At 54.0% G+C, this 26,494-nt stretch overlaps 4 protein-coding genes across 10 annotated transcripts in view; 1 reads left to right on the top strand and 3 right to left on the bottom strand.

The window, feature by feature from the left end:
- The first annotated feature begins 753 nt into the window (after positions 1-753).
- On the top strand, positions 754-3,103 carry RNF26 (ring finger protein 26). Its single transcript, XM_004689178.2, has one exon. It carries the CDS (start codon positions 874-876, stop codon positions 2,179-2,181), a length of 1,308 nt encoding a protein of 435 aa, XP_004689235.1. The 5' UTR covers positions 754-873; the 3' UTR covers positions 2,182-3,103.
- A 905-nt stretch (positions 3,104-4,008) lies between these two features.
- C1QTNF5 (C1q and tumor necrosis factor related protein 5) lies at positions 4,009-7,085 on the bottom strand. Of its 3 annotated transcripts, none has more exons than XM_012729660.1 (3): positions 6,447-7,085; positions 5,903-6,159; positions 4,009-5,521 (listed from the first exon to the last, which is right to left on the bottom strand). In XM_012729660.1, exons 2-3 carry the CDS (start codon positions 6,114-6,116, stop codon positions 5,004-5,006), a joined length of 732 nt encoding a protein of 243 aa, XP_012585114.1. In that variant the 5' UTR covers positions 6,117-6,159; positions 6,447-7,085; the 3' UTR covers positions 4,009-5,003. The 3 variants fall into 3 exon arrangements, with proteins under 3 accessions (XP_012585114.1, XP_012585116.1, XP_004689234.2); XM_012729662.1 differs by having other exon boundaries at positions 4,010-5,521; positions 6,450-7,085; XM_004689177.2 differs by having other exon boundaries at positions 4,010-5,521; positions 5,903-7,085.
- Positions 7,086-7,140: 55 nt separating this feature from the next.
- On the bottom strand, positions 7,141-11,701 carry MFRP (membrane frizzled-related protein). Its single transcript, XM_004689176.2, has 13 exons — positions 11,648-11,701; positions 11,416-11,518; positions 11,202-11,315; positions 10,913-11,083; positions 10,575-10,788; positions 10,036-10,166; positions 9,789-9,914; positions 9,492-9,568; positions 8,999-9,147; positions 8,392-8,522; positions 8,093-8,224; positions 7,580-7,707; positions 7,141-7,495 (listed from the first exon to the last, which is right to left on the bottom strand). The coding sequence occupies exons 1-13, from the start codon at positions 11,699-11,701 to the stop codon at positions 7,271-7,273; spliced, it is 1,755 nt and encodes a 584-aa protein (XP_004689233.1). The 3' UTR covers positions 7,141-7,270.
- Positions 11,702-17,838: 6,137 nt separating this feature from the next.
- Positions 17,839-26,494, bottom strand: part of USP2 (ubiquitin specific peptidase 2) — a 25,014-nt gene continuing 16,358 nt past the window's right edge. For 3 of the 5 annotated variants that reach the window (XM_012729658.1, XM_012729657.1, XM_012729659.1), the window contains exons 2-12: positions 22,751-22,801; positions 22,136-22,259; positions 21,831-21,942; positions 21,624-21,734; positions 21,107-21,171; positions 20,806-20,909; positions 20,643-20,723; positions 20,422-20,500; positions 20,095-20,202; positions 19,849-19,969; positions 17,839-19,586 (exon numbers count right to left, since the gene is read on the bottom strand). In XM_012729658.1, the coding sequence (XP_012585112.1) occupies positions 19,499-19,586; positions 19,849-19,969; positions 20,095-20,202; positions 20,422-20,500; positions 20,643-20,723; positions 20,806-20,909; positions 21,107-21,171; positions 21,624-21,734; positions 21,831-21,942; positions 22,136-22,259; positions 22,751-22,801 (1,044 nt within the window). In that variant the 3' untranslated portion in view covers positions 17,839-19,498. Of the gene's footprint in view, positions 19,587-19,848; positions 19,970-20,094; positions 20,203-20,421; positions 20,501-20,642; positions 20,724-20,805; positions 20,910-21,106; positions 21,172-21,623; positions 21,735-21,830; positions 21,943-22,135; positions 22,260-22,750; positions 22,802-26,089; positions 26,441-26,494 lie in introns of those variants that run through there. The other 2 variants (XM_004689175.2, XM_004689174.1) reach the window with 2 other exon arrangements.

Below are 26,494 nucleotides of genomic sequence, written 5' to 3'. Positions count from 1 at the left end.
GAGTCCAGCTCAGAGGCATAGGCTCCCAGCCGGTACTGAACCAAGAATAGGGCCCTTATTTAGCGCCATTCAAAAGTCCTGTTCCTTTAGGGGGCGGGAACGGTAGATAGAGTCCGCCTCTGTCTGTCAGCTGACCAATCGCCGCTTTAGAGGGGCGGGGATTTCCAATCAGTCTCTGTCACTCTCTTTGGGAGGTAAATAGTTGGGCGCCGTTCAAACAGACCAATGACTGCTCGACATCGCCTGAGGTTCGTCCTCACCGATTGGTCGGAATTTATCACCCCGCCCACCTTGTTACGCCTCTTGCCCCACCCCTTCGCACTCAAGATGGCGGCGCCCAGCGGAGTGAAGGCCGCGTCTGGCGTTCGCTGCGGCTGATTATTTTTCCTACTGCCTTTGGGCGCAAAGGCCCGCGAGCCTAGAGGACGGGGGCCGGGCGGGGACCGGGCGTCTGCATAGCTGGACCGCGAGCCCGCGCCCAGCCTGCGCTGCCCCCACCCGGCCCCGGCCCGAAACCACCAGTTCCCGGTCTTCTCCGGGCCAGACCCATTGCCTGGCCGTGGTACGCCACCACCTGGTCTCCAAACCTGAGGTCTCTCCATCCCGCGCGCACCTCCAGTTCAGAGATGTTTGACCTCCTCCCTCCTAAACAGCTCGCCTTGAAAACCGGGACTCTTGGACGGGCACCTGGCCCCCTTTATCTCCACTGAGACCGTAATTTCCCTCCAACGTTCTTCTTCCTCAGAGTCCCAGGGTCAGAGACTGTTCACTTCCATTCCAAATCAATCCCCGACTCCCCAAGATATTGACAACCTTGATACACCTCTTAACCCGGAGCTAGACTTCTTTTGGACTAACCTCCATAGCCCTATCATGGAGGCTGTATACCTGGTAGTGAATGGGGTCGGCCTGGTGCTGGACGTGCTGACCTTGGTGTTGGATCTCAACTTCCTGCTGGTGTCCTCCCTGCTGGCTACCCTGGCCTGGCTCCTGGCCTTCATCTACAACCTGCCACACACGGTACTGACTAGTCTGCTGCACTTGGGCCGCGGAGTCCTTCTTTCATTGTTGGCCTTGATTGAAGCCTTGGTCCGGTTCACCTTTGGGGGATTGCAAGCCTTGTGTACCCTGCTATACAGCTGCTGCTCTGGCCTGGAGAGCCTAAAGCTCCTGGGACACTTGGCCTCTCATGGGGCTCTGCGGGGCCGGGAGATACTGCACCGGGGAGTCTTCAATGTGGTCTCCAGTGGCCATGCTTTGCTGCGGCAGGCCTGTGACATTTGTGCCATTGCCATGAGTCTGGTGGCCTATGTAATCAACAGCCTGGTCAACATCTGTCTCATTGGCACTCAGAACCTCTTCTCCCTGGTGCTGGTCCTGTGGGATGCAGTGATGGGGCCACTGTGGAGAATGACAGATGTGGTGGCTGCCTTCCTAGCACACATTTCCAGCAGTGCTGTGGCCATGGCCATCCTCCTTTGGACCCCCTGCCAGCTGGCTCTGGAGCTCCTGGCCTCAGCTGCCCGCCTCCTAGCCAGCTTTGTGCTTGTCAATCTCACTGGCCTGGTGCTGCTGGCCTGTGTGCTGTTGGTGACAGTGTCTGTGTTGCACCCAGACCTCACCCTGAGGCTAGCCACCCGGGCATTTGGTCAGCTCTATGCTGGACCATCTTACCATCGGCTCCGAGAGGATGTTGTGCGACTGTCTCGTCTGGCACTGGACTTGGAGGCCTGGCGTCGAGTCTGGAGCCGCAGCCTGCAGCTGGCAAGTTGGCAAAACTGGACAGGGGTACCTGCACCTGGGGCTCCCCAGGGTGGGCCTAGAAGGGTGCCTTCTGCCAGGACCTGGCGACAGGACACTCTTCCAGAGGTGATGCCAGGATTGGAGACAGGAGAGGAGGAGATCAGGATGGCCAGAACAACATCTTCCCGTGGTCGGGAGAGTTTAAATGAGGAGGAGCCTACCCCTGGACAAGACCCATGGAAGTTGCTGAAGGAGCAAGAAGAGCGGAAAAAGTGTGTCATCTGCCAGGACCAGAGCAAGACGGTGCTGCTTTTACCCTGTAGGCACCTATGCCTGTGCCAGGCCTGCACGGAAATCCTGATGCGCCACCCCATCTACCACCGCAACTGCCCACTCTGCCGCAGGAGCATCCTGCAGACGCTCAATGTCTACCTCTGAAGATTCCCTTCCTGCCTGCCCAGCCCTCTACGCTCCCCACAGCCACCTGTACTAGGACAGCATTAACACCTGCTCTCCAGGTCCTGGACTGAATCCTTTCCTGCCCCATGACTGTCAGGCCACCTCCAAGCCATACATCCGGGACATTGAGATGGGATACCCGGGAAGAATATTGACCTGAGTGGGGGCAAGGAAACAGCTTCTTACCCTCTGGAGCCCTGTGATGCCAAGGGTGGTGAGTGTGTCACTATGCAAGGCCCTGAGACTGTTCACTGTGGACTCTCCTTCAACCTGCCAGGGCCCCCCTCCAGACGCCAGCCTCTGGGGCACCCCCTCTCTGCTTCTAGTTTTTCTGTTGGGGATTTGCAGGGCCTCTCCCTGGCTCCTTCTCACTTCCTTCCCAGCTTTTGCAGCCACCACACATCAGAGTCATTTGGGTGTTTTGGCAACTCATGGGCTTTGGGATGACCTTGAACCTTTGTTTTAAGTGGAGCCCCTGTGCCCTGGTAGACTTGGCGGGTAGGATCTCTCAGGTGCCCTTAGAACTACCACTCTGCCTGATCTTATGAGCCTCTCTCCCAACCTGTACAACAGCTGGGATCAAGAGTTTTCCCTGGGGTGAGGGGGTGTGGGTGGAGTGGGGAGGGGCCTGTGCTTGACGTTGGGACCATGTACCCTCTGGCTCTCCAGTACAAATGGGAGCCTCAGGAGGGATAACCAGATTTCTACTTACACCCCTTTCACTCCCCACATCACAGAGAAAAATGGCATTCCCTTTCTGTTTGTCTCTCCAGCAGTGGAGAGGGCAGACCGTGCCCATTTCACTAGGGTCCAAACAAAAGGGGCCAGGACCTGGGGACATGGACTCCCTGATGGGTCAGTCTGGCCCAGTTCCTGGTGAATAAAGTTCCCTTCACAGCTCTGACAGCCTCTGTGTGCATCCTGGCAAAGGGGAACAGTTGGTCAAGGAACTGATGCTGGGGCGGGGTCCTTCAGCCCTGCTGGGGGTCCTTAGCAGGGGAAGAGGAAGATAGGGTGGGAGTGAGTCCTGAGTCGTGGGGAGAGCCACTCCAGGTTTGGCATGATTAGCTTTCACCCCCTCCAATTTGTAGTCTCTTACATGGCTTCTGGAAAGCCCTCCCTGATTTTTCAGTTTTTGTTAGAATTGAGTCCTCGTGGAGAGGACTGAACTTTCTTACCTCTGAGTGAGGCTTCCCTCTTCTGGTGCCACTCTTCCCAGGAGGGAACTTGGGGTTCCTGCTGCCCAGCAGTGTAATTCTCTGATCCCTGGAGGAGTGGTGCTTGTCTGTTTCTGGGTGTAGAATAATGTTTTGATGGGCGGGAGCACGGCTGCAGACTCTCCTGGTGGAGAGCGGCATGCTGAGGCCTGTGACACCTAGGCCTGTCTCTGGCTCACTTAATCTGGCCCCTTTGGTCATATTTGTGCCCATGTGACCAGCAAGAGAGATGGGGGACACCCCCCCATAATTGTATGTTAAATCAAGAAGCCAAATGCCTGGTATTGCCTTGAGGGGGGTGGCTAAGAGGGGAAGGGGAAGGTCTGGAAGAAAATGAAAGGCTCCTTCACTTTCTCGGGGGAGGCTGAGCTGATTATGGGATGACAGGCTCTGATTTATTAGTCACTGGAGTGGGAGTGGACAGAGGAGGGGAGTCTTGAAGAGACTTTGTGGCTGGCCTCAGACTTGGTGGCGCAGCCCACCCAGGCTCTGCCCAGCACAGTTGGGGAAAGTTCCCTCACATGTATGTAGGAGGTGGGAGGCCAGAGGGTTTTTTTTCCCCTTCCCCCAGCCCTGCAGAGGGAGCTGAGCAAGAGGAGTATAAACATCATTATGAGAGAATATAATCTTCCTGAGCTGGAGGCAAAAGACCCCCTTTTCCTCCACCCCCATCTGAATTCCTCTGGTGAACCTCAATACCATCCCTCCTATAAGCCAACAGTCAGGTGCCCTAGCTAGCGGTCATTGCAGCATTTCGGAGCTGGGGCGCCCGCTGGTGGTCATCTAAGAACCGACTTCTCTAGACACCCAGGACGCGTCACTCCTCTGGCGTGGGGAACAGAGAAACAGCTTTGTGGTCATGGAGGGACCAGGCTAACAGCCAGGGCAGTCATGAATGAAAATCCTGGGCTTCCTTTTGTGGATAAAGTCAGAGGTTTGTGTGGTGAAGATACCTGCCCCAGTTCATAGGACATCTGAGTTAGATGCTCCTCCTCGCCAGAGCCTCAGGCCAGAGGGGTGCCTTCTTCAGCTCTTCACAACCTACATAACTTAGGTGACAGCTCTGTTGAGCACTGTCATTCACCTGGGTCTGCTCCTTAGCTCCAGCCAGCCCAAGAATCCTCCCTCCTTGTCTCCCGCTCTGAGCCCCCTTTCACCCCCTCTCAAGATAGCTACTTTGTTAGAAGAAAGGCTAATCCAGTAGGAGGGTTTTTACATTTATTCACTGATCTCTGAGAAAGGACCCAAGAACAGAAGGGACAAAGGGAGACCCAGAGAAGCAAGCAGACAGGAAGAGAGCACCCTTCTTTGGGATCCTGGACTGAGGTAACTGGAGACCCACAGCTCCCAGCACAGTGCGCTCCTTTGGTCTCGGGCAGAAATCCAGCCACTGCCCCATGCTGCCAGCCCCACTCTCAGTCAGTCTCTGTCCTGTTCCCTGTAGCAGCAGGGTGGAGGGGCCCCACCCTGCTTCTGTAGTTATTCACAACATTCCAGGGGAGCCAGCCCTCCCAGATGATGTGACTGTCAATGTCTTGCCCTTCTCCCCTACCGGTGAGAGCAGAGCTCACTTTCCAGTGCGTGTCAAGCAAAGACAGGGGAGTTATGCCAGTCAGAATATACCAGAAATCCGGAGAATGTGCTGTCTGTCTTGATGCTGGCATAAATGCCAATGTAATCTCCCACACCCACCTGTACCCACACCTGGTCCTCTGGTTCCAGCCTCACCATGGCACCCCCAGAGAGAGAGGTTGGCTTGGGCCACCCCCCAAAAAACTGAAAGAAAGAGGCAATGGACTGGCCATTCTTGACCAGATCAAACTGCAGGCTGGCCCGGTAGACCGTGGCGTGGACCGCGAAGTAGTAGACCCCTGGCACCTGGCAAGTGAACTTGCCCGTTGCGGCATCGTAATGTCCCTGCTCATTCACCAGCACGCGGTCGAAGGGTAGGGGTGCGTCAGACTGCGGCGGCACCCGGCTCTCGGAGCGCTTGGCACTGAAGGCAGAGCGTGGGGGTACGGAGCATTCCCCGGCAGGCCCGATTGCCCCCACTGGTCCTGCCTCTCCTCGAGGCCCGGGCTCCCCACGGGGCCCTGGGAGTCCTGCAGGGGGGCAAGGAGAGCAGTTAGGGCGAATGTAGTGGCATGTCCTGCAGCGGAGTGTGGGGACGGGAAGTGAGAACCCTCCCCCAACCTCCCTAACCCGCCCAGCTGCCACATCCTAGGTTGGTGCTTTCCTCAGCACCAGTCAGCCCTTCAGGCCCCGCAGATCTGCCCGGGTGATCAAAGAGGGTTACAGCTGTTCCCAGCGGCTGTCTGCTGTCTTCTTTCCGCTGTTCCCAGGGCCTGGGAGCCCGAGGGGCGAGAGCAGCGCCCCCTTGTGGACACCCCGAGCCCGCGGGCCCGGGACCACGGAAAAGCCAAGCTGGGGCGGTGCTGGCTTTGACCGAAGTCCCTGCGACGGCCACCGAGGTGCCTTCTTACCCGGCCTCCCGCCCTCGCCTTTCTCGCCCGGAGACCCGGGTGCGCCGTCGCGGCCGTCGCGGCCGTCCCGGCCCGGCAGACCCTGGCTGCCATGGTGGCCCGGAGTGCCTGGAAGGCCGGGGTGCCCGGGACACAGGCTGGGGATCTTGTTGTCGTCCAGGGGGGGCGAACTGGCTGCCAGGCCCAGAAGTAGCAGGGTGAGGAACGGCCTCATGGCGCTGGCACCCGCAGATTGGACGATGGGGTCCTCTGGCAGTCTGTGGGCCAGGCAGGATAGAGTCGGACCCAGAATCCTGTTATTGCCTTGCTCCCCACCCAGTGCAGCCACGTCGGTCACCACCCACTGCCTTACCCCCAGGCTGCGCGGCCACAGGGGTGTTGAGGAAGGCGGCACCCCCAGACCCCAGAACCCTGACAGCACAATGGAGCAGGAAGGGAGAGGCAGCCCCTCCCTCCCCCCATCACGCCAGTCTGCTGGTGCCCAGTCTTCCCCGCGGTCCCCTCCCATTCCCTTTCCCCTTTTACGCTGCTCCGTTAGACTCACAACCCTTCTTGATTTCTCTTCTCTTTCTTCCTGCCGCGTGCTGGCTGCTCTGGACCCTCCAGTTGGCCGTGTCTGTGGCCACTGCGCTGCTCAGCCCCCCGCCCCCCGCCCTCGCCCCTCCCCTGGTCCAGCTCCTCTCGGTAGACTCCCGCTCTGCTCCTCCCAGACTCCCCAAAGGAAACCAGTTGTTCGGGGGCCAAGAGCTCGGGCCGGGAAATAGCAGGGAAATAACTCGTGGTGTCGCCAGGCAGCTGGCCAAAGTTTGGGGAGGGGAAAGGGGGGGAGAGACTTGAGCTGGGAGGGAGCCGGCACCAAGAGGCAGAACTGGGAGCTGACGCTCAGCGCACTGCTGATCCTAGGAGAGCTGCAGCGGCAGGCACCAAGGATGCCACTGACTAGTACCAGGGACTAGCCCAGAAGAGAGGGTGAAAAGTTTTAGTGGATCCCCGAGGTTTAGACAGGGCCTGCACAATACCAGGCACTTCATAAGTTTTTGTAGAATAAATGAAATCAGAAAGGGGTGGGGATGACAGAGGATCTGAAAGAGATCGAGAGGCAGAGGCAGAAAATAGGAAATCTGGGTCAGACTTGGATGGGAAGTTTGTAGATTATCAGCGGTACAGTGGAGCCTGGCCAGCCCCTCTGCAGGGAAGGAGCTGGGTGGGGGTTGGGGGGTGGGATAGTTCCATTAGCACTTGAGGTCTGCTTCCCTATGAGGCCCAGAGGGGGTGGGCACAGCGGGCGCTGCCCCCTCCTCTGTTCCCCATCCTGCCCACCCTGACACGCAAAGGAGGGTGGGAGACAGGGCAGGCGTGGCTTCAGGGTCAGGGCTGGGCACAAGCCTCCAGACCAGACGCCTCAGGCAGCCTGTTGCAGTTGAAGGGCCAGGGAGTGCCCATTAGGGTCAGGCCACCCTGGCATTGGTGTTCTGCCTCCTGACAGACTGAGCGACAAGGGGGGAGAACACTGCCGATCGGGGTGCATTGGGGCACCAGCAGCCCACAAAGCAGCCTCCGGAAATTCTGGTAGCAGGGCAGACTTGTCAGACTCTGTGGAAGGAGGAGATCAGCTCTCAGGCACCCTTCCTGGTCCCACTCCTTCCTGGGGGTGCCTCCTGTCTCTACCCAGAGCACCTTGTAACCTCCGAGAACCTCCACCACCTCCTCCTGGCTGGCCATGCCCACCCAGATGTTAGGGAAGGCTGTGGTGTTGTAGCTCAGGCCGATGCACATCTCCACCCGGATGGGCTCGCAGGCCAGCTCTGCGGGGAGTGGGGAGAGGATTGGGTCACTCCCTGACCATGTGATCTTGGCCAAGTCACCTTATGTGTCTATGTGGGTGGGGGGTTCTGGGGGGCAGTGGGAGGAACATGGAGTGATGCTTCCCATGGGTTGAACCTTCCTCCAGGGCCCACTCCAAGCCTCACTGGCCAGTCCTGGACTCATGTGGCACCTCTGATCATCTCAGGGAGCATGGACTCCAGCATTGGCAGTGACCCTGGGCCATCTGAGGAGGGTCTGGTGAGGGGCTCTATGTCAGCAAAGCTGGACTAGCCTTGAAGCCCTACCATGATCCCGGATTCCCATTTCCCTTGGGGCTGACACTAAGTACTGCCGTGTCCGGGTGACCTGGGGCAGGCTTCTCACCTGGGGTTGGGAACAGGGAGCTACTGCAGTTGTCATCACTGCTGCTTGCACAGTCCCTCCATGTGTCACACATCCACTGCAGATTCTGACACCGTCTGTCCTGGCAGGAAAACACTCTGGGCCCACAGGGGTCTGTAGGCACAGGGTGAGGGCGGGCATGGCATGGCATGGGATGGCAGTGCCCTTGGGCACGCTTGGACATCCCACTGCCTTCACATTACTGAGTGGGGTCTAGCATCCCGCTCTCGTTTTCTGGAGGCACTTCTGTGGCCTACACCCACTTGCCCAGGGGCACCTACTCTCTGTGGCATTGAGGGCCCGGTAGGTGGCCGAGAAGCCCCCGCTGCTGGTGCCACGGTCAGTCCTAAAGAGCACAGCCAGCTGGGGTCTCCAGGAGGTGAGGCGGTGTGGTGGCTGTGCTCCGCAGAACCTGTTTGAAGCAGAGAGCAGTCCTGCGGGGGGGCTCTTCAAGCCTCACTCTTAACTGGGTGCTCTGGGCAATGCCAGAGGGGAGGGGAGGCTTAGTCACTGACTCATGGAACTTACAGTCTGGTGAGGAGACACGTATTCAGCCAAGTATTAAACAAACTGCTTGAACTTGAGTTTCAAGTTGGTCTCATTGAGAAACATTGGAGATGGGGGGGAGTTGGTGGGAAAGGGAAATAAAGCCTGCAGGGTGGGAAGAACTGGGGTGGGAGAGGACTGGGAAAGGGTCCCCTGCCCCCCCCCCAGAGGAGGGTTTTGTCAGGAACAGATTTTGAAGTAGGCAGGACAGTCTTTTTTAGGACAGTAAAGACACCTTGGTTTGGAAGAGCAGAAGAAAATGAAGCTAGGGACTGAGTTGGGCTAATGTACTGTTGTTGACCAAACTGTGGAGAAGGGACTTCATCCGGGCCCCTGCCATACCTGCCCAGGAGGATCAGGGCCCCGGAGTTACTGGTCTCGTACACCTCCACGTAGTTAAACTTGCATTCATCCTGGGCTTCTAGGCTGAAGTTGTGGAACTGTAGTTCCAGGCCATGTCCGGCAGGCACTGAGATATGCCAGGTGCATAGCTGGCGAGGGCAAGGCGGGCGGGGTGCAGATGGAGTGGCTCATGGCTTCCTTCTCCTGTTCCAACCTGGGTCTCCAGGCTGAGCTTCCTAGGAGCCTCCTCCCCACTCCCTGATAGGCAGGGAGGGGTGGCCCAGCTAGCTTTCATCAGCCATGTTTCTTGAGATAGGAAGGGCTTTTGTCTGGTCGAAGAGGTAACTTCACCCAGTAAGGGAACATCTGGGCACACAGTGGGTACTTGATAATGTCACCTGCTACCAACTGGACCCCTGACTCTCGCACCTACCAGGCTGTTTGCCATCACACAGACCCTGGGGCTTAGGCACTCCTCTCATGGAGCTCTTACCTGTTGGTGAGGGTACCTCTGCAGATATCTGGGGGCAGAGAAAGTGCCCTGGAGCCCAGTCAGATTCCCCCCACACCCTGTGGAGGAAGGATGACGGCTCATGAGTTTGCCAGGATCTCTGCTTTCACCAGCAAGGCTAGCAGTGACTGCAGAGAGAAGTCCTGGCCAGTTCCCCCGGGGAGACTGATTATCAGCCAGACGGCTCTGGGGCTGGGACAGAGGTGAGGAGTCCAGCCTGAACCTGGACAAGGTGCCTGAAGACAGCTCCCTCCCTCCCTGTGCACGTGGATCCCGTACCCGAGAACTTGGCACTGCAGTTGGCCTCGTCACTGCCGTCAGCACAATTGGCAAAACCATCGCACACTGATTCAGGTAACAGGCACACGAGCTGGTCACAGGGAAACTCATCGGGGGCACAGCTTCCTGGGGGGTGGCATCTGTGTTCAGAGACCTCTCCACCCCTTCTGCTGTTACTGGGAGGGGCTAGAGGGGAGGGAAATGGACATGTGATAGGTAGCCTGGGGCGTGGGGGGAAAATACTCACCGTGCCCAGGAGCCACAGTCTGGTACCAGGCATGAAAGCCAAATCCCTCCACACTGTTGTCAGAGACGAAGGCCATCCGGAGGTGGCTGGCATTGGTGTTGAGTGTGGGGGGAGGCACCTTCCCGCACACTCTGCAGGAAGCCGGGTTGGGGGGTGATGGAGGGACACAGGTTGGGTCAGCCAGAGACGAGCTGCCTGGACTTGCAGTCCTCTTCCCACAAGCCCTGATCTGGCAACCACTGGGCAAAGATGTTCCTTCCGCTTCCCAGGCAGCTATGACCTCCCCAGCACCTGCATGTCTGTCTTTGTAGTATTTACTCATGGGAAAGATAGCTACGTGCTCCAGTTCATGGATTTGGAAACCAAGGTGAGAGGGAAATGACCTTCTAAGGTCACAGAGCAAGGTCGGTGGCCAAGCTGGGCCCAGAGGCCAAGTTTCCTTTCCTCCTAGCCAAACCTTTCCCACTATAGCTCCCTGGTTCTGCTCTCTGGATGGTATCAGCACAGGGGTCAGATCTCCTGGGGGAAGAGGGACCCACCGGAGAAGGGGGCCTTCAGGCACCGGGGAGATTTCCAAGCGATCGAAAAGACAGGAGGCTACATTCTCTATGTTGAGAGCGTCAATTCTGAGCTGAATGGCTTGGTCTGTGGCCACCTTGATATGCCAAACGCAATGGACGTTAGGTGGATAAGGGTCCGGGTAGTTGGGGCTGCTGAAGAAGCCCATGGGGCCAGGAAGGAGGCCCCCACAGGCTGCAGAAATGGAGGTTAGTTCAGAAGTCAAAAGGAGAGAGAACTATCATTTTACAAGGTGTAACTTCTTTGCTCCCCCGCCCCCCGCCTCCCCTTTCACTTTGGGCTCATCTCCAGTACTCACTGGGCTGAGATGTGGGGCTCATGCCTGCTTCCTGAGGCCTTTTAGGAGTCCCAGTTGCCTGAGAGGTGATGGTGGCAGTGATGCCATGGGTGGGGATGGCACTCGTGGTGGTGAGGCCTTGGCTGGGCAGTAGGTGGGAGGAGGCCCCAGCTGAAGGTGTAGCCTGTAATTCTGGAGGCAGAGCAATGGGGGAATGGGCTTTAGAGGAGCTGGGTCCCTGAGGGTGGAGGAACAAAGGGCACATAAGGCCTCATTGTGAAGGCTTCTCCCCAGCAAGGCTGGCACTCACGGGCCAGGATGATGGCCACCAGCAGCCCAAGCAGCAGGAGTAGCAGAACAGCCAGCAGCAGGACGCACAGCCAGGAGAAGCGGCAGTCAGTCCGCAGCCTTCGGGGACGCTGGCCTGCAGGGACCCAGCGGGATTTTGAGAGCCCCTTTCCTACCTGCCCACCCCTAGCCTTCAGCTCTTTGTCCTACCCTTAGCAGCCCCCCACCATGGTTACCCTGCCAGGGAGCGCTGGTGCCACAGCTGGCCTCCTCCTGGAAGGCTGACAGGGGGCAATGTGGCCCTGATTCAGGCTCAAAAGCAGGATTGCAGAACTCCGTCTACAGGGAGAGACCTGAGGGCTGAGGGCTGAGGGCAGCGTGCATCCTGGCCCGGCAGGGTGTCCAGTGGGCACCGCCAGCCTCAGGCAGGAAGTTGGGTGAGTGAGAGGGGTCCCATTGGGCCCTTACCTTGCTCAGCTCTGCTGCCTCCACACAGAGGATGCTATTTGAGTGATCCTTCATGGCTTAAAGGCTCTGCATGACTTTCTGCCTTTTCTGCCACAGCCCAAGACCCCCAGGAGCCCACTCTCTGAACCCAAACTCTATTCAAGGGCAGCTTCTGTTCCCCTAGGAAGACAGCTGCCAGACTAGACTAGCTCTGGGACTGCCTCATGGACTGGTTGAGCTACTGCCCCGCCTCTGTGTTGGGGGAAGGACCGTAGCCAGAAGAATTCGAAAAGGCATGGAATGGTCCCTTAATCTGACTCAGCTGAGGATGCTGAGGTCAAGCCCCTGGCACAGGGCAGCCGTCCTTAAAGGCACAGGAAGTGGTTGAGAGCCTTCCTAGGAGAAATCTGGGTGCTCTGTGTGTGTGCACACGAAGGGTGGGGGGGGTGGGGGAGGTTTGCCAAGGGAGCTGGCCACACCCTTTCCTCACCCATCTATTGAGCACCTGCCTGAAGGGTGTTGGGACTGGGGGTGGGGGGATCAAAGGGGCTGCTTTGCTGATGTTGTGAGCATGAAGCTGGTATAAGGTTCATTTGGCCACTTCCAGGTCTAGGAGTCCTAAGGTCCCTGAACTAGCAGCCCAAGCCTGGGACTTTGGGACTTCCCTGTTAAGGCCCCTGGGTGACCAGGATACTTCCTATAAATGAGTATAGGAAGAGCATTATGTATTTGGGTTGCTTATGCTGTGCTGATGTGAGTGGGGGACTGGTGGGGGTGGGCTCCCTATTCCTGGCATCCCTTAGTCCACACGAGCAAGGATGGAGGAGCAGGAGAGATGACCTTGGCCTTGGACAGGCTGGGTCAGTGGATTTGGCCGGTGGTGCCATCTGCTTTTGCCTCATAGGAAACCTTCACTCTGCAAACTAGATCACTTCATGCCTTTTTCTCCAGTAGTGAACGTGGAAAATCCCAGCCTGGCCCAGTTGTCCTCAGGGAGAAAGAAAAGGGATAGTTAATCTATTTTGTGTTAGCTATTCTCAGGGCGGGTGTTGGGGAGGCAGTACAGTGTGTCTCTGGCCGGCATTTATAGCATGTCTGTGATGTATTAGGCCCTGGGCAAGAGGTCTTCCATGCAGTCTCTCTCTCTTAATTACTCCATGCCCATTTTACAAATAATGTCACTAAGGCTCAGAGAGGTTAAGTTGTCTCCCCAGGGCCACACAGCTAATAAGATACACAGACAGGAGTTGAACCTAACACAGGAAAAAATCAGAGGCATGTTTTGTATGACACACCTCTTTCATTCTATACTGGGGTTGAGGCAGACGGGAACAAAGTGAGGAACAGTAGGAAGAGAGAAAGCAGACAAATTCTGTGATGCTAAGGCAGCTCTCCTGGAACTCAAGAGAGTCCCTCATCCACAGATTCTTCCCCATTCCCACCTTTGGGCGCCCTGAGCTGATTTTGTCTTTCTTAGGATCCTCAAATGTGAACAGCTTTTAGAGGGGTCGAAAGTATTTCCATAATAACACTGAGACATACTTGTTTCCCCCACTCATTTGTGAATGTACAGGGCGGTTTTCCAGAGGCTGCATGATGTCTTCTCATATATTAATAGATCAAATACAGGTGATGAGAATCCAGCTGTTTTCTATTAAGTGCTGATGAGATTTGCAAACGTGCAAAATAATGCTTCCTTTCTCGCTATTTTTTTTCTGAAAGTATAGTTTTAAAACTTGTTATTTTTGTTTTTATGTAAAGGTTTATTATTACTTGAACACTTACTATTTAAAATTTAATAGGAAAATATTTAAATAACTTTCAGTTCTAATTTTAATGTGGTAAATATTGATAGATATAAGCCATATAAACAAAAGTACCCTGGGGTTTCTCAATAATAAGGGCTCCTTTGAAAGCTGCTGGTTTAGGGCACAGACATGGAGACAGTTCACTGGGTTATGAGGCCAGAGATCAAGTGCTGGGTGAGCAGACACAGCGGTGAGTGCCTCAATGGTGGGAACATGGGGAAACTTAGAAAAGCTGGCTTTTTTTTTTTTTAAAGATTTATTTATTTGTCCATACAGAACTAGGGTACAGGCCAGAGGTGCAGGGACGGTGAGAGGCTTCACCAGAGACAGAGTGGGGAGCAGAAAAGGCAGATCGATGAAGTACACTGCTGAGGGGAGCAGCGGGCGGGTCAGGAGAGGTCTGCCGCGCCATGTGGGTCACCTCTGGGGCAGGCGGGGATCGAACTCATGCTGAAGTGGCCTCAGCCTCTTAGTGCAGTGCTTTAACCCGCTGTGCCACCAGGGAGGGCCCGAAAAGCTGGCTTTTATCTAAAGTTTGAGAGTTGAAAACAATTTTAATAGGTAGAACTTGGGGGTAGGTAGGGAATTCCAGAAGAAGGAGGCTTAGCACTGTAGGTCTAGGGAGTTGGGGCTGGACCCCACTAGAACAGGGACTGCCTTAGTCAGAGCTGGGTTTTAGGACAATCCCTATTTGTAGGAGGACTGGAGAGGAGGCCAGGGGAGGCTGTGAGAACAGGAAGCTTTTCTCTGACTTGTGTTGCTGTTGGCCTTCTTTGACTGTGCCCTGGCTGCTCATGAAAGTTTTCCCCAGGAAAGGAGGGAAGCCACTCTCAGAGGGGCCAGGTTGGAGGAGAGGAGTGAGTAAAATGACAAGAGTGAAAAAGCGTGTTGCACCCTCGACTCACTATCACAGACCTGGGTGGGGAGGTCAGGCACGAGTTTTTGTTCCCATTCTCCGGATGTGAGTGTGGCCAAGTCAAACAGGTGGCAAGGAGCAGGCTGCCTTTCAGAGCTGAGGCTGATGGATTCCAAAGTTTTCAACTTTGTCCTTTCCCCCCTTCCTTTCTTTTACATTTTCCAAGTTCTTTCTATAAACCTTTGAATAAAAAGGCAGGCAGAGGGGTTGAGAGCCAAGACACCAGATGGAGGCCTTTGCTGGAGTCCAGATGTGGAGAGGCAGGGACCTGGCTGCTGAAGGTCCGGGGAGTTTTAGGCTGATGGAGCCCTAGGCTGCTTGTTTTTGTCTTGACTGCTTCTTGGACTTGCTTTTCCCCTTCTCACAGGCCCCGGGCTTTGACCTTCTTGCCTGTCCTTCCCACAGGGTCTCCCCACTCCCTCTGCCTGTAGTAGACATGATCTCCTCACCCCCTTCCCCCTCTCCCTTCCTTTGCTGCTGCAGAGGTGTTTGCTTGGCCTTGCCTGCTGTTACTATGGATGAAACTGGCAAATTACTCTATGCCCTCTGATCTTGCTCTGGTGGTCTCTAGCCCCCTGGCAGCTTCACTGGACTTGGGCTTTTATTCCTGAAAGCACAGATCCCTGGGACTCCCCTGTGCTGACCCCTCTCCTGGGTGCTCTGTGGCCCTTCTGTGTGAGGTAGGGCAAGCCAATGTGAGGTTGGCTACAGCCTCACCCTGTCTTCTTGCGGTTCTCTAGCTGGACCAGCTCTTCATAGTCCCTGAAACATGCTGCGGCCACCCCACCTCTCTGGTTCACACTCGCGCTCTGATCTGGAGTGCCTCTTCTGCCTGGCTCCCAGGGCCCACATTATAAGTAGGCACTGGGCCTAGACACTTATTTTTTCCCACAGCTGTCAAGAATATCCCTTCCTTTCTCTTTGTTCTCTGCCTCTCCTAGCATTGACAGTCACCCCCAGGTTCCTGGTCTTCTCTAGCCTCTAGGAGCCTGAAGGGCTACAGGTCATCTCAAGAACCTGTGTTGGCTTGGAGAGCGCTGAAGGATTGGGGCCCTCCTGCTGTCTCCAAGAGACAGGTCCTGCCACAGGCCAGGAGTCAGAAAAGCAACCCCTTCCTTGGCTTGGGATGTCCAGTGACTCAGTAGTTCTGCCTGTTTTGGGCAATGCTATGTGTACTCTGTTCCTCAGCTTTTATTGTGTTTGGGGAAATGGCAGCTGTGTCCTGAGAGGCTGGGGAGTGGTGTGTCTGTGGATACCCCCTCTGAGAGAATCCTAAGGGAATGGACTGAGGTGGGGGAAACCAATATGCTGCATGGAAGACAAGGTATTGCTATGGTTAGATACAGAGGTGGAATCTGAGGTTCAGAGTGAGTCATTTGCTTGGATTACAAAAGCTAGTCTCTGCTGCCGTCTGCCTCCTACCCAGCGCTGAGGATGAGGCCCGCAGAAGTCTCTGCTAGGACCCAGGTAGGAGCGAGGTCATGCTGGGTTTGCTCTTGGGGGTGTGTGTATGTAGTCAGGAAGTTCTGTTCAGGATTGGAAAATGTACTACAGCAAACCTTACAAAATGTTGCTTGTTCTTCAACAACGGTAGAGTACTCAGATGGAGGGAGGTCAGGGTGGGGAGACAGGCTTCTGTTCTGTCTCTGCCACTGACAAAATGGTGGGCTTTTGAGCAGGTCTTCTTGAGTACTCGTTTCCTCACTGGCAAATTGAGAAATGTGAGTGAAGGGACCTCTGTGGTTCTAATTCTAAAGCTTTGTGGACAGAATATTCATTTTCTAAGCACTGGTCACTTAAAAGTCACATAAAATTATGTATCATTTGTCACATATATTTGTATAATTGCACATCAGTGTATTTGTAAATTTATGTATCAAGGGGACCAGTCACATGTAAGTCCCCTTGATTAGCTATTTAGAGGAAAAGTGACTTAGAAGGAGAACGTCTGAGCTGAGGCCTTCAAGATCCTTTAATCCAACGCTTTTTATTTTCTCTCAAATCTGTCAAATCACAGATGAGGCAGTAAGGTTCAGAGAGAGGGTGGTTCTTGTTCAAGGTCACAGGACAGCAGTTGCAGGGGGAGCACCTCCCCCAGGGAGAGGCCTGCTGGAATGTGAGTAAAGAATGCAGGAAGCAATCCTAGTTGCTAGGAAGCAAAGCTGAGGGATAAAGAAACATGGGACAGATTGTGTTTGGGATCTGTATAGCACCATTACCTGTTGTCATGGGGATGGGAAAGCACCACAGGTTAAGTACTGCAGGGAGAACTGGGATCTGGTGGAGTGGGCTGAGTCCTGCCCGGATGTTACTATAGCGCAGGGATGTATGGCTGACTTGTGCCTCCAGTAAAAAACTAGTCAAAGGGGAGATATAGTTCCCCCCTAATGTGAGGTATAGCAACTCATTTATTTGGGGCACCCCCATCTACTTTGCATTAACTTACTGTTTCCATATTGAAGGCAATCTTGTTCACCAGTAGTTTAGAGAAAACCTAGCATTAAGCTCCTATCCTGGGTCAGGCCACTTTTAGGAAAGGTCAGGGAGAAATCTGGGGTTGTTACCCTTTCCCATTCTTGGGAAATAGGCAGAAAAAAAATGGCCCCATGTCTGCCTCACCCCATGAGGCAAGTCTGACTGCAGGCTTTGCTGTCAGGGAAGGGTCAGGATACACAGGCCTTGACCTTTGAGTCTGGGGCAGGGGTGCCAAGTAGAAAAAATCCTAGTAAAATACTCTAAGCTCAGCTGGTACACACTTTGCCTTCCCAAGTTCTAAGATCAATGGCAATGATGGAAAATCTATACAGTACTAAAAATGCAAAGATAAAACCACAGGGACAGTCTATAAGGGGTTAAATCTGTTGAAGTCTTGTATAAAGCGCTTTAGGTAACAAAACCTTTCATGTAAAGGTCAATCTAGGTTTTTGTGGGCCAGGTGAGGTTTTACTTATCAAAGACCACACCTGGATCCCTCATACCCAGGCACACGCTGCTTAAAGAGCAAACTGCTGCCTCAGTTGGGGGCCTGTGCCAGCTTGTCATAGGTCTGTAGGTCTGTACAGGCCCAGGTGTGAGCTGAGAACCACAGCAGTGCCCAGGTCAGCAATTACAAAGCAGACAGTCCTTTTAAAGGCCTGCTAGCTATGCTGACCTTAGGTGTCAAGTCAGAGGTCTGGTTTTAGAACCGTTTTCTCAGGAGGTGGATGATGAGGCATTTACAAGTGGTGATATGACACCTCATTCCTCAATGCTTTGCCTCCCTAATCAAGTACAAAGTACTGGTTGGCAAAACACTAGTAAACAGTGAAGGCAGATGAAAAATGAGGTTCTAAATGTGTACCATTTCATCTCTACAGAAAGTTTTAAAATTGTGTAACTTTTAATTTGAAATTGATAATCTGGTCAAAGCAAATACGTGATTATTACGATTAATGTGTGTCAGGGCTTTCTGGGTTCAAACCCCTCCCAAATCAAGATTCCATCACTAATTTCTCAAAGCTATTATTTATTCTGTACAAGGTTCTGCTGTACATTAGCCATTCTTCTGCTCTTGCTTACACAGTAAACAAGTGTACACCGGCCCTTTGGCTCAGGTTCACAGGTCTCCCTTGGAGAAGGGTGTCAGGCCAGTTAAACTTGGGTGTCTTTCTCTGCTGCCTCCTCCTGGGAGCACTTGGAAAGCTCCAGGCTCGAGGGGCACAGCCAGGCCAGCTTTGTGGGTGCTGAAGAGTTCCATGCTTTGTGTTGAATAGCTTTACTCTCTGGGACAGCAGAGATTTGTCCGACCACTTAGGACAAAGTCAAGCTCCTGGGAAAGAATCATACAGCTGAGGCAAAATGTCCTCACCCAGGCTTCTGCTCCCAGGCAGCCCTGACGACCAATGCCCAGAGGAGCTGAGGGGCGGCATGGGCATCCCTGAGAAACTCGGTCCAAAGGGCCTACATGTCTAGGAGGCTCTGAGAAGGGAGTGTGGGGCCAGGCAGGGAGAAAAGCTTAGGGGGAAATAAATTAAAGGTGAGAAGCTCTAGGGGTGAGGGGCTTGTGCTATCCTTCAAACAGCTGGGAAGTAGACTGGGGTTGGTAGAGGAAGTGGGCGGAAGAACTCGATACACTATCATGAGAAATCTTTGACCTACTCTCCTCGTCGCCTCACTGCAGTGCAAGTAAGCTAGAGGCTCAGGGCATGCCCCGCTCTTCCCCAGCCGGTGTGAACATGGCACTGGGGAAAAGGGAAGAGGCTGAGGGACATTTCAGGGAGGGGCAGTTAGCCCATGGTCCCCAAATGCTATAAGGCACAATTCTTGGAGGCAACTAGATTCCATCCAAAACGCTAAAAAAACCAAAAACGAAAAACTTGTATCTCAGGTCTACTGTGCTGTGCTTGGGGCCTGGCCAATATCCACCTAGCACCACTGGGGGCTAGCATTGGAAAAGTTGTCGTTGAAGAATTAAAGAAAAAAAAAAGACAAGACCAGCACAATGTCCCAGCTGTGAAGAGGTGTGAAGGAGAGCATCTCCAGTCTGAAAACTTTAGTTATGGTAACTAAAAAAAAAGTTGGGCTTTTAAAAACCAAAACAGCTTTTTTTTTCAAAGATGTCCCCTCGTCTGTCCCCCTGGAGTTAGCAGCGTTAAGAGGGCTCTTGGCTCATGGGTGTTTTCTTGCTTCTGGACCTGTGAGCAGGGTCCAGGTGAAGATGGGGTGCCTGGCTCAGGCACCAGTGCTTTCGGGCAGCGATCCTCCCAGCAGGCTCCAGAGGGCGCTGTCTTCTCAGGAGGAGCAGGGACTGGAGCCCGCAGCAAGTGACACAGATCTTCTCCCCACAGACGTAGCTGTTTGTTACACACAGGAAGAAACCACAAGCTTAAATGCAAACAAGAGACGCTGAGGGGCACTGTGCTGGCTCGGTCTCTGTCTCCGTGTCCTCTCGATCTTCCTGGCCAAGCTGGCTCAGGAGCACCCGGCTCCCAACTCGGGCCCTGACCAGGCTGCAGCAACTCCGGCTCGGCAGCGTTAGTTTATTTTATTTTTCTCTTATTTGTCAGGTTTTTTTTTTTGTTTTTTGGTTTTTTTTTTGTCTTTTTAGAAAAACTTGGGGTGTGAGGCCACCACAGGGACGGGAGAAGAAAGGGCTGTCGCTCCTCGCTGCTACATGCGGGAGGGTGGACTGGCCAATTCGTAGAAGAGCAAATAGGCGTCGCTGGTGCGCACTTGGCTGGAGGACATGGGTGTGACGCTGTGGAGAGAGCAGGGAAAGGTCAGAGCTCTGGTCATGGGGAGGCCATCGGACTCAGCAGAGTAGCTGACAGTGTCTCTACCTGTCTCTACCTCTATCGGACTCCCAAGGCCAATCTCTTCCATCATCTTCTAGAAATTCTTCAGATAGGCAGTGGACTTATAGCTGTTACATGGTTTTAGCTTCTAACCTTTTCGGTCCGCCATGGTAGAAACCAGACAGATGGGTGAGGAAGAGGTGACAGCCCTGAGACCTGTCTCACCTGGAGTCATTGAAAGTGTGCCATTCGCCTGTCACTGGGCTTCGGCAGTAGGCTGTATAATGGCCGCCCATGGTGGTTCCAGAGTGATTGGACACAGCATACAGGTTGTAAACAGCATGGTCTGAGGAGGAAACAAAGGTTGAGTCCCTAAGGCCTTCCTTGCCCTCCATGTTTCCTCCACCTCTTTGCCTCCCATCTGTAGCTTAGACACTTGTGTTTCATCTCTTCCTGCTGAAAAATACTCACTGGTGTTTTCTGAGGCAAATTCTCTCAAGTCCAGGTCCCTTAGTGGGAAATTCACAAATGTTGTGAGCTTGCTGGTTCGTATCCTGGATTCTGAGAACCGCTTCAGATCTGGTAATAATGTGAGTCAAGGGCAGACAGGACAGCACGAACAGTGTCAACATAAAGGAGACTGAGCCTAAGGGTACCTGTGCGTCTTAGGAAGCAGAAAAGCAAAGGAAAAACAGCCATCTGGCTTGCTTTTTTCTACTCTGTTCCCCTGGTTTTTTGGCCCCTTGTCCTCAGTCCCTCTCTAAGGGTAACTCCCTGCCCTGATGACCTGAAGGATACGGAGCACCAAGATCTTTGGGAACCTCTGGATGGAGAACTTCTTTATACATCGTTTCCTGGCTCTGCAGCGACAGCATGTCTGAAAGACAGGACAAACAGAACTAGAAAGGACTCAGGGGAGAAGTCAACGGGCCGAACTCAGTAAGTAAGATCACTGGAGACGACATCGTTCCAAGAGAGGTCTCTTGGGCATGTGCTCTTGTGTGGAAGCGGAGACTTACTGGCTTCTCATCGCCATCAAGCACATCCTCTTTGGTGAAGAGCCTCATGCAATCCATTAGAGTCACTTCAGGGTAACCTCGCTGGGAGAGAAAAAGGTAAAGGTGAGAGGTGAATGACACCAAAGAGGAGGCATTTCAAAAGTGGGGCAACAGGGATGCATACCTTAGCAATGGGCAGTGAGAGGTCCCAGAAGGGATCAAAGACTGTAGAGCAGTAACCACAATCAGTACACGTCAGGGAGCTCTTTAACTGCCCAACAAAGAGATCTGGGGGAAAAAATGGCCACGTGACACTCAAGCACAGGGAAGTGAGCACATGGTGTCCCTTCTCACTGTTCCTGCCTCAATTTGTGGGACTCTGGGCTGAAAGAAGGATCCCGGGGAGTATAATTCTTACAACTTGTCATGACTTGCTCAGGCAAAATAGTTAACTGAGAAAAAAGGTTTTTTCTCCATCCACTTACCCCCAATTCGACTGTCTTCCCGCTCTAGATATTTCCTCCACATCTGTCGCCCTTTCTCATCATCACTAAGAACCAGAGAAAAGAAGGCAAATGAATCAGAGCCCAAACCATAATTTAAAGGTCTAGCAATCTAAATTTTTTTTTTTTAAGATTTATTTATTTGTGCATACAGAACTGGGGTACAGGCCAGAGGCTCAGGGGCGGCGAGAGGCTTCACCAGAGACAGAGAGGGGAACAGAACAGGCAGATCGACAAAGCACACTGCTGAGGGGAGCAGCGGGCGGGTCAGGAGAGGTCTGCCACGCCATGTGGTCACCTCCGGGGCAGGCGGGAATCGAACTCATGCGGAAGCGGCCTTAGATTCTCAGTGCTGTGCTTTAACCCGTTGCGCCACCAGGGAGGGCCGCAATCTAAATTTTTTATATTCAAAAATCTCCCCAAATCATGACCCAAAAATAGAAGTAAAAGCTCCAGTTCACAACACTTTGCTTTCCTACAGCAGTATCCTCTTACTTACGGAAGGTGATCGAGATTCTCAGGGCTGGGCTTAGGCCTCACTGTAACCCGGTTGACCTCATTGTGAAGTCCATCCAGAAGAAAGCGAAGAAATTCCTGAGCATCCTGCTGACTAGGTCCAAAGAGGAGACAATGAGCACTAAATCTGTCCCAAGAACCTATTGCTGCCGCCACCCACCTGGTGTGGACCTGCTTGCAAAGCCCTTACTTATAGCCGACGAAGCGCGGTGCGTATCTCTGGATCTGGGTCTTGAACTCAGATGGGCTCACCACATCATTGGGGGATGAAGTCCATATGGTCTGGATTAGTTTTGCAAACTCTATTGCAAGGAAGGTGGAGGGAAGGGGTGTGGAGGACAGGTGAGACACTTTTTATAAGAAGCTGATACTACAATGCCAACAGAAAAGAGCTGAGAAACAAACATGTAAAAGAAAATTAGTACTACTCTAGCGACAGGGTGGGGAAATGGCCCAGAGGGAAAGTAGGACCAAGTCCAAGCAGGGGTTCCTCACCTTCCACAAGGGCCGTGTGTGCATTGCTGCTGTGGCTGAGATCCCGCATATAGAGCCTTTGAAGGCAGTAATCTCTCAGCTCCCGGGTGTTGCTCAGGCACTGCAGAATAGAGTTCATGAAGCACTGCAAAAGACAATCCAGACAATTAGCAAGGGAAGAAAGACGTCTATCTGGCATCTCTACTTAGTACCAAAGGCCCTCTGGTTTATCTACCCCAGAAATGAATCTTCCTACAGCCTTGAGTTCCTCTTTTTGTAAGTGAAAGGGTAAAGTGAGGTAAATTCCCACTGCTGGTACAGGTGACGTAACTGGTTATTTATTATAGAGGTGGACACAAGGGTGTGGGTGAACTGGACTGAGTGGGTGGGAAGGGATGGATGTCCTTGGGGAGAAGGATCCAGGAAAGCAGCTGACAGTTAGAAGGGTAACTCCCTTTCTTGGGGTGGGGGTGAGGCATAGTCCAGCAATTCTGTAAAACACTAGCCAGGAAAGACAGGTACCAACTGGCCTAGAGGGTTTGAGTCAGCTGGAGCCTGCAGGGGCTCTGGTTAGATTGTCCCAGTCAGGATAGTAGGGATTGACCCCAGGAAAGGAATGGGCTGGGAAGGACTCACCGTGTTCCCAAGGTTTCGAAGACCGGCCAGACCCTGGGCACTCTTAGAATTCTGTAAGCAAAGAACATGTGGTATCTAAGTCTGACGCAGGTGGCTGGGTCTGTGCCAGGCTCTCATACAACTTTCTGCCCATTGGAGCCATGAGCATCAGGTCACACAGGCCATTTATTCTCTCTTCAGCTTTAGTCTATGTACATTGTAGGAGAGAGGACTGAGGAATGCCTGTCATTCTCAATATAACAAAAACATTCTTGAGGGCTTTGCTTTCTTTTATTGCTTATGGACTTCCTCCCACCTTTACATTACTCTTCATTCTCTACTATACTGGAGACTAGAATTAGAGATTAAAATTAGAGACATGGAACTCACATACTTGGAAATGTTTGACTTCTGGTTACAGGAAATTTCAGCTTGCAATCCAGGAACTATCTCAAATGACCTATATTGGGCCTCCTAGACGCCTAATATATGAAGCAGCTGCCGTAATAGGTACTTCAAGGAGGTCTTGAAAAGTTCGGCAAAAAGTTAACAGACATTTGCCCCTGGGAAAACTAAAGTCTGTCTGTCATTCTGAATTGCCAGAGACAGGTGGGAATTCCTCCCAGCTGAGCTCAGCTCCTAAGGACTGATTAAAGCCTGGGAGAATCCTCCCTGCCTGGCTCAGGTTTCAACATCCTGACTGGCCACTGGCTGGGAATCCTTGTGATGGCTGATTACAGCCAACAGCCAACGGGAGGTAAGCACCTGGCTGGAGGTGCCACTCTTGCTCAAGGTGCCACTCTTGCTCTTGTCTATATTGTGGAGGTTGGTGAGGGGGCTGGAGAGAATAGGTGCTTGGGTGAGGACTTGAGTGCTCTGTCCATGTCTGTTGGCTAATCCCAGCCCTGCCTCCAAGAAGTCAGAAAACCTTTGAGCTCAAAGGGTTAAGGAGACAGTGTGCAGATAAGCCCCGCCACCACCCCCTCCCAGGGAGGGAGCCTGGAGCAGGCAACTCTGGAGCAACACTGGCTGGGGCATGCGTGGGGCCAGCTCAACCCTGATCAGAACAGGAGCCTGAAATAACTCAGCTAAAATTACTCATGCCGTGTGCTGACAGCCTCGGAGGCTGTCAGCAGCTCAAAGCCCAAGAGGTTGTCAGCTTAAGGGGGCGGGGTGGGGAGAGGCAGGCTGAAGAAGGACTTTTCTCAGGAACTGCCTTGACTATCTCACAGGTAAGAGGATCTCTTCTTGCCAGCTACCAGGTCTGTCACTACCAGTTGGGGAACTATACATCCAGAAGAGAGACCGGTTTCAGCCTGCAGCTAGAGAGAAAAGCATCCTTGAAGAACTCTGCCTGGCCTGGCTGTAGGTGGCTCCAAAGACACATTCACCTCACCTTACTGATAGTCTGAACCCTGGAGTTCCAGGAGACAGGGAACAGAGGTAACTCCCAGGACAAAGACCTATCAGCATTTTCAGGTAGCACTGGAGGATTCCTTTGGGGGTCCAAAAAATCACAGCGGAAGTCTCCATGTGGCCTATTCTGAACTAAACGTTACAGCCTGCCCACAACAGAATAGCCACTCCCCAACCATACCTGCTTTCACACCTGTTTTTGGCAGTGCTTTATTAGCTCTTACCCCCTGTGCCTCAAACATCTGTCTAAACAGCTGGAGAAGCAAAGACTCCTGTCAGTGGCGAATGTGTCAATATGCACCAAAGTGGGCCTCAGCTGAGAAAGCAGTCACTCAGCACAAGCGGGGGTGGGAGGATGAGAAACTGGAGGCATAGCTCCACTGAGGCACTCCTGTGGTGCTGACCCAGAGAGGGCCAAGAACACGTGCTCGTCCAGGGCTGACCCACCTACTGGCCTGGGGAGAGGGAGAGGTTCCTTTTAGGCAAGGCTAAAGACCCTTTGATAGGTGACTTTGGGGACTGATGCCTTTGTCTAAGTTTTCTTGAGCTCAAAACCACTTGCAGTTTCTAAGCATTCTGCAGAGGTGGTTGGGTAATGAGTCAGGGGAGGTAGTGGAGGGGAGAGCAGGGCTGTTCTCTGCCCAGCCAGATATTCTTCTGCCATGAATAGGAAATCAGGAGCTCGAGGGAAAGTCAGCACTTTCCATTCCAGAGAGGAACAAAACGTCCCAGGAGTGACCTTTCTTACAGGGAAAACAATCCTACCTCAGGGCAGACAGGCAGCAGCTGGAACTGAAGCTGAGAGAGACCCGCACAGCCAACCTCTCACAGAGAGCAGGAAATGACTCCCGCATGTATGCTGGAACTCTACGAGTTGCTGTGAGAGTTTGAGATCAAGAACTTCCCTAAAATTAGCCATCAGCAAACCTAATTTTGACTGAGTAGCAAACAATTGTTCTAGAAAGTGGACTGCCACCACCAGTCAGGAAACAGACAACATTCACCTTCCAAGGAAAGAGCAGGGCCTCAGGAAGAGGGAACTTCGGGGTACATGGACCTGATCAGAAAGGCTGACTGGGGTCTGTGCCTTCACACTCAAGACCCCAGGAAAGGGCTTTCTTGCTTACTTCACCTGTGCCGTGAGGGTCAGCCACGAGTGGTGGCTGCAGCCAAGAAGCCTGGTGTGGCCTTGGCACGGGGCAGTGCACGCACTGCCAACACAGGAGCTGGTGCCTGTTACATAAGAGCTGTCAAGCTCTGGCCCCTTCTCCCTTCCCCAAGGGGGCAGTGCCCAGGCTTTAGCGCCAGCAAAATTTCTCTGGGGTGGACACTTCATTTGAGGGACCCAGCACCCACTTAGCAGAACCGGGGAGGGCTGGAGAGAAAAGGAAGTTGCCCTCTTTCACCCTTCTGCAACTCCTCTGCCCTTCACAGGATCGACCGGCCCCTATTACCCACCCCTTTGGTAGAGCACCCTTTGGGATCAGTGAGGGGGGAGCCCCTTTTGGACCAGCCTTTCTTGCTGGGTTTTGGCCTTGGAGGAGTCACAGCCGCAGAGTCCGGCGTGCTGCCCGTGCCCTCGCTTCAGAACGAGTCAAGGTTACGCTTTCCTGCACCTGTCCTGATAGGTGCCAGGAATTAGGAGCCACCTGGTGCCCGGGTCACGGAGCGGGAAGGCAGAAAAGGTCTGGGGGGCTCAGGGACTGGGAGCTCAGTAAGGGGAAGAGGGCCACGAGTAAGCGTGAGATCACCTGGGGAGGGGGCATTCCTTTCCGGGAGACCCAGGGAAGGAGGGGTGGGGGCGGGGAAGAATCCGACTCCCATCCCCGCCCCCGGCGACGGCGCGTGGTGGCCGGGTAGGTGGGAGGGGGCGTCCCGGGAAGGAGGCGGAATCCCAGGCCCTCGGTGAGGTGGGGGGGGGTCCCGGAAAAGGGCCCCGCGTACCTTGGCTTTGTTGAGCAGGAGCCCCACGAAGGTGGAGAGCAGCAGGGAAGGGGAGAGAGGGGAGCGCGGCCGCAGCTCCTTGGCGAGGGCGGGAAAGGGGGCAGCGGGGGGCTCCTCGGGCAGGGTCACGGTGTAGGAGGTGCGCATGCTGGGGGGCGGGCGGTGGGCTCGGCCCCAAGCCTAACGTTGGCAAAGGGGGCGCGGGAGAGTACCGCGCGGTCCCACAGCCCGGACGCCGAGGCCGACAAGGCCGCCGGAGGATACTGTCCTCGGCGACCGGCGGTAACCGCTACGGAGGGCCGATCGCGCGATCCTCCACCTCAACCTCCCCGGCGCGCGCCGCCAACCGCCCCGGCGCCCAGCCCTAGCGCTCCCGCCGACTGGCAGTCCCGCGGGGGCCTCGGG

Source organism: Condylura cristata, unplaced genomic scaffold (assembly GCF_000260355.1).
Source record: "Condylura cristata isolate star-nosed mole 26May11 unplaced genomic scaffold, ConCri1.0 scaffold00025, whole genome shotgun sequence".
NCBI classification, from domain to species: domain Eukaryota; kingdom Metazoa; phylum Chordata; class Mammalia; order Eulipotyphla; family Talpidae; genus Condylura; species Condylura cristata.
This window is presented reverse-complemented; position numbering and strand designations above follow the sequence as displayed.

Coding starts and splice junctions, on each gene's coding strand:
- RNF26 (XM_004689178.2), top strand. CDS start 874: ATGGAGGCTGTATACCTGGTAGTGAATGGGGTCGGCCTGGTGCTGGAC.
- C1QTNF5 (XM_004689177.2), bottom strand. CDS start 6,410: ATGGGAGGGGACCGCGGGGAAGACTGGGCACCAGCAGACTGGCGTGAT. Junction 5,522..5,902: donor AGGCGAGGGCGGGAGGCCGG/GTAAGAAGGCAC, acceptor GCCCCCCTGCAG/GACTCCCAGGGCCCCGTGGG.
- MFRP (XM_004689176.2), bottom strand. CDS start 11,701: ATGAAGGATCACTCAAATAGCATCCTCTGTGTGGAGGCAGCAGAGCTG. Junction 8,225..8,391: donor GGCCCTCAATGCCACAGAGA/GTAGGTGCCCCT, acceptor CTGTGCCTACAG/ACCCCTGTGGGCCCAGAGTG. Junction 7,708..8,092: donor CTCCCTGTTCCCAACCCCAG/GTGAGAAGCCTG, acceptor CACTCCCCGCAG/AGCTGGCCTGCGAGCCCATC.